Here is an 8,426-nt window from a genome sequence, read left to right as displayed (position 1 = left end):
AAAGCCTTGCTAAAATGTTTTTCCCTGTGTTTCTTAAAAGCCCCCTTTAAGTATTGAAACGTCACAATAAGGTTTCCTTGAAGTCAAATTAGAAGTTCAGATTAGATATCAGGAAAAAGTTCTTCACTGAAACAGTTCTTAGACACTGGCAGAGGCTGCCCAGGGAGGTAGGCAGAGGAGTCTCCATCTCTGGAGGCATTTCTCAAGACAGGTAGACCAGGCGCTCAGGGATCTGATTTAGTTCTGGACTAGTATGGTTGGACTCAATGATCTCACAGATCTCTTCCAACCAAACAATTCTATGATTCTATGGACCCATTGCAACAGGTCCATGCCTCTTCTGTGATATAGAAGTTTATAGATGTCTATAGACGATCCCTCCTCCCAGCAGCTCCAGCAGACATCTCTCTCCCTTCTACAAATAAGAAATAGCAGCGATTTAAGTAATGAGATGGGGAAGGACTTTTTACAAGGGCATATAGTGACAGAATGAGGGGCAATGGCTTTAAATAGGAAGTGGAAAGATTCATATTAGGCATTAGGAAGAAATGTTTTCCCATGAAAGTGGGGGGGCCCTAGCCCAGGTTGCTCAGAGCAGTGGTGGCTGCCCCATCCCTGGAGGTGTTCAAGGCCAGGTTGGATGGGGCTTGGAGCAACCTGGTCCACTGGGAGGTGTCACTGCCCATGGCAGGTGGGTTGGAACTGGGTGGGTTCTGAATTCCCTTCCAACCCAAACTATTCTGTGATTCAACCTGTCTCAAAAATCATCTTTATCTTACAGGAGCCAACCTCAGAGCTTCCTTTGTCATCTCTGGAGATAAAACCAAATCAGTAACGATCCTTTTTAGGCAGTTCTTAATCTTAATGGCATATATTGTCCAACCATGACCCAGAATCCCAAACAAGAGAACCTCTCCCTGCCCTGAGGCAGAACTGGATGGGTGTGTGGAGGCACCTTACGGGTTCCTTTTCCATGTCTGGAGGTAAAACTCCATCAGCCCAGCTCCTGTTTAAGCAGCTTTCACTTTAATGTCATATTTTGTCCAACCATGATGCAGAATCCCAAACAAGTAAACCTCTCCCTGCCCTGGGGCAGCACTGGGTGTGTGGAGCCACCTTAGTGGTTCCTTTTCCACCTCTGGAGGTAAAACCAAATGAGTCGCGGTCCTTTTTAGGCAGTTCGTCATTTTAATGGCATATTTTGTCCAACCATAATCCAGAATCCCAAACAGATCAATCTCTCCCGGCCCTGGGGCATCACTTGGGGGTGGGGGGTGCGCGTTTTGGTGATTCCCGGTGCAGCGGGGAACGGCCTGGAGCGGGAGGGCAGGAGAAACGCCGGGAGGCAACGGGAAGGAAGGGAAAAGCACGCGAGGGAAGGGCAGGGAGCGGAAGGGACGCGAGGGAGGGAGCGAACCCTGCCCTCTGCCCTCTGACCGCCGGCAGCCATGGGGAAGGCGGAAGCGGCGGCGCCGGCGCGAGGCTGAGCGGGGCGGGAGGCGGCGGGCGGGGGGCAGCGCGGCCTCCGCACCCCGAGGGGCCCCGCGGGGCGGCCAGAGGCGCTGCTGCAGCCCCCGGGCATGCGGGGGGGCGGGCGGCCGCCGCGGGGGCTGCGCTGAGCCGGGGGGGGGGACCTCGCCCGGCCCCCGCCGCTGCCCCTGCCGCGCTGCCCCGAGCGACGCCGGAAAGGCTGCACGGGGCTCGCAGGTGCTGCTGCCAGCCCCAGAGGTGCTGCTGGAGCTGGGTGAAGGACCGCGCTGCCCCTAGGCAGGGGCTGGAAGGCTCCACAGAGCTCGCAAGTGCTGCTGCGATCTCCAGAGGTGCTGCTGGAGCTGGGAGAAGGACCTCACTGAGCCTCTGGAAGGGCCCATACCTCACTGCCTCTGGCAGGAGCTGGAAGGCTTCACAGAGTTTGCAATTGCTGCTGCAGTCTTCAAAGGTGATGCTGGAGCTGGGAGAAGGACCGCGCTGAGCCTCTGTAAGTGCCCCCACCTCACTACCCTCTGGCAGGAGCCAGAAGGCTTCATAGAGCTTGCGATTGCTCCCTGGTAGGAGCTGGAAGGCTTCATAGAGCTTGCAATTGCCGCAGCAATCTCCAGAAGTGATGCTGGAGCCAGGAGAAGGGCCTCACTGAGCCCCTGGCAGTGCCCTCGCTGTCATTGCTCTTAGGCAGGAGCTGGAAGGTGTCACAGAGCTTGTAATTGCTGCTGCAGTCTCCAGAGGTGATGCTAGAGCTGAGAGAAGGACCTCACTGCCTCTAGTCAGGAGTTGCAAGGTGTCACAGAGCTTGTCATTGCTTTTGCAGTCTCCAAAGGTGATGCTGGAGCTGGGAGAAGGACCACACTGAGCCTCTGGAAGTGCCCCCACCTCACTGCCCTTAGCCAGGAGCTGGAAGGTGTCACAGACCCTGTAGTTGCTGCTGTCGTCTCCAAAGGTGATGCTGGAGCCAGGAGAAGGACCACGCTGAGCCCCTGTCAGGTGCCCCCTCATCACTGCTCTTCAGTAGGAGCTGGAAGGCTTCACCGATCTTGTAATTGTTGTTGCAATCTCCAAAGAGGATGCTGGAGCCAGCAGAAGGACCACACTGAGCCCCTAGCAGGTGACCCCAACCTCACTGCCCTTAGGCAGGAGCTGGAAGGCTTCACAGAGCTTGTGGTTTGTTATTGCTGTCACAGTCTCCAAAGATGATGCTGGCAGAGCAAACCCAGAAGTGGTTCCCAACTCATGTGCAAGTGACAGTCCTGCAAGCCAAAGGTCTGAAGCCCAAAGGTAAAAATGGCAGCAATGATGCCTACACCATCATCCAGCTGGGCAAAGAGAAGTACTCCACCTCTGTGGCTGAGAAGACCCTGGATCCCATCTGGAAGGAAGAGGCCTCCTTCGAGCTCCCTGGATTACTCATGCAGGAGAATCCAGAAAAATACATCCTGTACCTGATTGTCATGCACAGGTCACTGGTGGGGCTGGACAAGTTTCTGGGACAGGTGGCGATAAGCCTGAATGATGTATTTGAGGACAAGGAAAGGAGGAAAATGGAGTAAGTGATGGTTGTTGGTTTTGTTCATTATGATTTGTGTTCCTTGTATGCTTAACACTTGTTGGGGGTCAATAAGTGGCCTTATTATTCATGTGCTTTGAAAGGAAATTAGGAGGAAGAAATGCTTTCCTGTGAATGTGAGGAGGCGCTGGTACCGGTTGCCCAGAGAAGTCATGGATGCCTAATATAGGAAGGACATGGATCTATTAGAGTGAGTCCAGAAGAGGCCACAGAGATGACTTGAGGGCTGGAGCACCTCCCGTATGAAGACAAATTAAAAGAGTTGGGGTTGTTCAGCCTGGAGAAGAGAAGGCTCCAAGGAGACCTTAGAGCAGCTTCCAGTACTGAAAGCGCTTCAGGAAAGCTGGGGAGGGACTCTTGATCAGGGAGTGCAGGGATAGGAGGAGGGAGAATGGTTTTAAGCTGAGAGAGGGAAGATTGAGATGAGATTTTAGGGAGAAATGTTTTGCTGTGAGCATGGGGAGGCCCTGGCCCAGGTTGCCTGGGGAAGTGGCAGCTGCCCCATCCCTGGAGGTGTCCAGGGCCAGGTTGGATGGGGCTTGGAGCAACCTGATCCAATGGGAGGTGTCCCTGCCCATGGCAGGGGGTGGAACTTGATGGGCCTTAAGATCCCTTCCTACCCAAACTGTTCCATGATTCTGTGGTATGTTCAAAGCCGCCAACATACACAGTTATGTCATTGCAGCCTGACGTCTTCCAGAGAGAAGTTTACTGTAATCACGGTGGTCGTCCTGTGCAGGGGAGGACTGTCAATAACATTAATATCATGTGACAAGTTCTTGTGAGCAACATGAACTCATTACAGTGTGTTTTCGTGAAGATTTTCTCCCGTTCTGCTCAGGGTCATATCCCCAAGCAACTCCTACCACAGTGTGAACCACGCATGAGACTCGGGTTCCCTCAAAGCCTGGTGTTGTTCTCTTTAAAAATGTTTTCCTTCGATTGCAGCAACCAAGGTCATTATCCACCAAAACATAAATATAAAATATTTAATGAGCTGTGACGTAATGAAGGCTTACAGCAGCAGCACAGCTTGTCTGATCCTGATTAGTCTTAGGATGTGATCCTGTATTCTGCTCTGTACAGCAGTTCTCAACAGAGAAGACTGAAGAGAAATTTCTGCTGTTGTAGTAGCCTCTATCATTGCCTGCATAAGCTTTTATCAAGTAAAATTGCCATAATTGCCATTGCCAGAAAAAAAAGGAAAAGAATATAAGCATCACAGCAGTTTATTAGGCTGAACTGCAATTGTATCTAATTCTCTGGGTTCTTCAACTGAATTGGTAAAATTGTTTACAATTTCTGATTAGGACATGGTTGCATGAAGGTGTGTGATACCAGTAAAATTTATCCTCCAAAGTGTATAAGAATAAACTGTAGGTGTAGGTCTACTGAAGGAATGCCTGTGGATACACGATCTGTGTTTGGTTTAGCTATACTTCATGCCTGTGACTATGTGATTTGTGTTTGTTTTAGCTCTACTTGTCTCACAGGCGTAGTCCCAAGAACAAGCTAGCTACGTGTAGGCAGTGATGTATAAGCGCTGACCATCTTTCTGCAGTCGTTAAAAAGTTTTTTCCCCAGGGGTGTTTCCTCCTCCAGTGTCTCTTCCACAGAGTGGAAGGGCTCCTGTACCCAAATCTCAGCTGTTAAAGTATGGTAATTCTTCCGTTAGTGACGGTGGATCTATGGTGAGATGCTGGAACTTGCATTAAAGTGATGCAGAGGCTGCTGTGTGTTTTCGTCCCTGTCTGCACTGGGGAGGCATTGACCTCCTGAGGAGTCTGAGCTGGCAGTTGGAGGTAGAAATCAGGACAGCGATACCAGCCAGGTCTTGTGGAACCAACGGCTGTTTCTGCAGAAACCATCTCAAAACCTGGCCCTGCTTCTTTGTGGTGGCTGAGGTTGAAGGAGCACCAAAGTCAAAGCTGTCTTTGCCCTAGTGGGTTTTTTGGGTGGTAAATTATTTTTTTTGCAAACCAGTATGCTCATGAACTGTGTAACAGGAAAGAATGTGCCCTTACAGAATCTCTTCTGGGTTCGTGGTCTGAAGTGTTATTAATTGCTTATCTTTCTAAGGACAAACAAGTTATCCTCATACATGGTACAGCCTGTAGCCTTAGGGTCTTAATTTCTATTTAGACTTGATTCAAGAAGTTTCATTGCTTTTAGAGATGCATTTTAAATATTCTTTAATCATCAGTTGTAATTATTTCAGAAGTCAGTAGGCAACTGCCTTAGTTTAAACACTTAGCTGCTCTACAGAAAGAGCTGAATGAATGTAGCATAAACGGTACTAACTGTAAAATGTTTGTAAAACCAGGTGGCAACGTATTCAGAAACTGAAAGAAAATATGTTATTATTCATGTATTACTGTAAGTAACAAAACCTGTTTTCCCTTTGAGGAATTATCCACTTTTGCACCAATTTTACTAAGAGTAGTATTGGGGTCTGAGAAAATTATTGCAAAAACATGTAAGCAATTACCAGTTGCTGAAGCCTGCTAGTTAAACATTCAGGTCTCTTCAGTGTTTTTATGTGAAGTTGTGCTTAGCAGGGCTTCCTAAGTCATCTTTATTTTTTCATTTCTTTCTCTGAAGTGTGAGAGAAGAACTTGCACTGCGTAAACGTGCGTTGATGCTTCCCTACACCAACGTTGAGGTTTTCAGGGCTCCCCGAGAAAGCAGCGTTCTGCCTGCGAGCGGCACTGCTGAGATGGAGGCCTGTGGGAGAGTTTTACAAACAGCCTAAGTCCTGTTTTCAGAAGTTACTTGAGCATTTAAGATGGCAAGTCTTATTTAAAAAACAGCCATACTTTTTAACAGTCTTGTAGAAGTGTGGATAGTGGGACTTTAGGCAGCGCTTACTTGCTTAATGCTGATTTAAATTCTCATGAGACAGGAGCCACTGGATGTCCGCTTTTCCTCTAGTGCCTCTTAGAAACCGAGAAAATGCCCTTTTGAAAAAAATAATTCAGAGTCCTTAAGTGTTTAGATGTTTTTAAGAAGTTATCGTGGTTGTCCACTTGCATGCCTTCATGGGACGCGGGTGTGCTGTTGCCGTCTCCTTCAAGCATCCGTTGGAGACGCGGATGCAGTATTTGTACGTGAATGTGAGAGAAGGGCAAGCTTTCAAGAATATTTGCAAATGGGATCTCAAACAAAACGCCCTTTCTATTTCTCTTTTTCATTAAATCCTTTTTGATACAAGATATTCCTAGTGCTGTGTTGGCAATAAGCTACGGGTAATATATTTGGACCCGAAGACCTTCTAACTGTGACTGTGGTGTGGGAACCGAGATACCCAGTGCCTTTCAAAACCAAGTGCAGTGTCTTTATTAACAAAGCATTCTGATGGTTGAAAGCTACATTCATTGTTTCAGAAACACTAATCTGTTTTATAAAGCAATGTTTTTACTTTCAAATATGTTCAACAGGCTTGTGGCGTTATTAAATCCAGAGTTATTTTCTTATGTTGATGTAACCTTAACATTTCTTGCTTTGTCTGGGGATGAATGAGATCCAGTTATTTGATGAAGTGTCTATTGGTAATATTTCTACTTTTTAATATATTTAATAGCTTCCTCTTTCCAGCACAGCTGTACATATGGTGCTGTAAGAGACAGTCTCAAGAGTCACCAGGGTATTGCAAAAAAGATATTTAATATTCTGCACAATGCTGAACCCTGTCAGCAATTCCCTGGTGTTTTTTAGTAAGGAGGTATGAGAAGTGAAGGCTACCAGCTGATTTGGAATTCCTAGGAAGACTGCGGGGTGTGTGTGTGTGTGACAGTTGGCTTTTAGTATATATATTTTTTTTTAACTCAGTGTTTTATAATTTGGAAGAATTAAATTTAGGCATTCGCCGAAGCTTCAGAAACATTATGTTGGGGGAAAATAGTCCTTTTTTTCTGTCAAGCTTTTCTTGTTACTTGTCACATCTTATGGAAAATACTCTTGGCATTAAAGTTTTCAGGCAGAGGCATGATAAGATTTGCACGTCTTGTGTTCTAATAAACTTGCTTTGGCACAAGACTGAATGAAACAAAGCATTATATTTGCTACCTTTAATAGTGACAATTTTTCACCCACCGTCATGCAACGTCCTTTCTCTTTCTTTCTGAAACTGACGATTTTTTGAATTCTTAAAAGCAAAAATGCCCAGATCGGTTGGATCCAGATGTGGCTCAGATGGTCTCTTGGTAGGTCTCTTCCAGAGACTTCTGCCAAAGCATCTGCAGGATCCCAGTTCATTTTCTTTTTCTCTTGGTGCAAAATGTCCACTGCACTGCGCTAACTTTGTAAATTTGGGTTTCTCGTGTCTCTGTTGTAGCTGGAAGTGGTCAGATTTTCTTTTCACTTCTTCCCGAGTTGAAAACACAGCTCCAGATCCTGAGAGATTTTACTGAGGGTTTTTAGCAGGTCAGAAACCTCGATGCTGCTTTATTGGAAGTGTATTTAGTGTAAGCTTTCAGATCTTAGATTTCTGACATGGTTTTTACTTTTTGCATAAAATATTATAGGTTTTTCTAATTCATCTTATCAAATATATGACAAGTATTATCGTGTGCTGCTGCAGAATACATATAACTCCCTTTTTCTTTCAGTTTAAATGTAAATGATGATCAGTGAATTTGTTTTTTTTAAAGCATATATACGTTCTTGGTAATAATTTCAATTCATTTATTATTCCTAGTTGCTTTAGCACTGCTGATGATGTAGTAATGTATAATATCGAAACAAATGTTTGAATTATCATGGACTAAAAAAAAATGCTCATTTGCTGACATTTTGTAGTTCACCAAAGTATTTTTCAGTAGTTTTTTGTAGTGACTGGCCTTATTTTTTTTCTCCTATATACTAAATGAACACAGCATCGGGAAAATAAATTTTCGTTAGCTTTCACCATGTTGTTACTTATTTCATCAACATTTGTTTTCCCTTGTTATTCTCCAATTCCACGCTATGTATTGTCCAGTCCTTTATTAGCTTTCCCGGAGAGCTAATTTTATCATAGGTTCAGCTTATTTTACGTGTAACAACTGTCTGGAATATTATAAATTTGAGGAGAGAAGGCAATGGTAGAATTATTATTTCTTATAGAGATTTTTTTGGAGGAGCTATTTTTTATTTGTGACTTAATTCCCATTCTCCCTGGTTTTTATATTATACTTTAACATGCAGTGGTGTAAAAAGTGCTTATTTGTGCATAATATAGTGACAGAATTTTGGCCTTATCAAAAATACTTCTCTTCTGCTTCTGTTGATCATATAGAACAGTTAAAAACAGTTTCTTGGCAAACAACTAAACAAAAGGAATTCGTGATTAACCACAATCAATACTTGCTGAGCTTCCTGAAAGATAGGA

At 45.4% G+C, this 8,426-nt stretch overlaps 1 protein-coding gene across 2 annotated transcripts in view; it reads left to right on the top strand.

Moving 5' to 3' along the window:
- The first annotated feature begins 1,871 nt into the window (after positions 1 to 1,871).
- Positions 1,872 to 8,426, top strand: part of RAB11FIP2 (RAB11 family interacting protein 2) — a 31,374-nt gene continuing 24,819 nt past the window's right edge. The window contains exons 1-2 of one of the 2 annotated variants that reach the window (XM_069864346.1): positions 1,872 to 1,978; positions 2,170 to 3,037. In XM_069864346.1, coding sequence (XP_069720447.1) covers positions 2,685 to 3,037 — 353 coding nt within the window. In that variant the 5' untranslated portion in view covers positions 1,872 to 1,978; positions 2,170 to 2,684. Of the gene's footprint in view, positions 1,979 to 2,005; positions 3,038 to 8,426 lie in introns of those variants that run through there. The other variant, XM_069864347.1, reaches the window with a different exon arrangement.

The sequence above is a fragment of the Phaenicophaeus curvirostris genome, chromosome 9 (genome assembly GCF_032191515.1).
Source record: "Phaenicophaeus curvirostris isolate KB17595 chromosome 9, BPBGC_Pcur_1.0, whole genome shotgun sequence".
NCBI lineage: Eukaryota > Metazoa > Chordata > Aves > Cuculiformes > Cuculidae > Phaenicophaeus > Phaenicophaeus curvirostris.
Note: the sequence above shows the minus strand (reverse complement) of the source record. Positions and strands in the feature narration are given on the sequence as shown.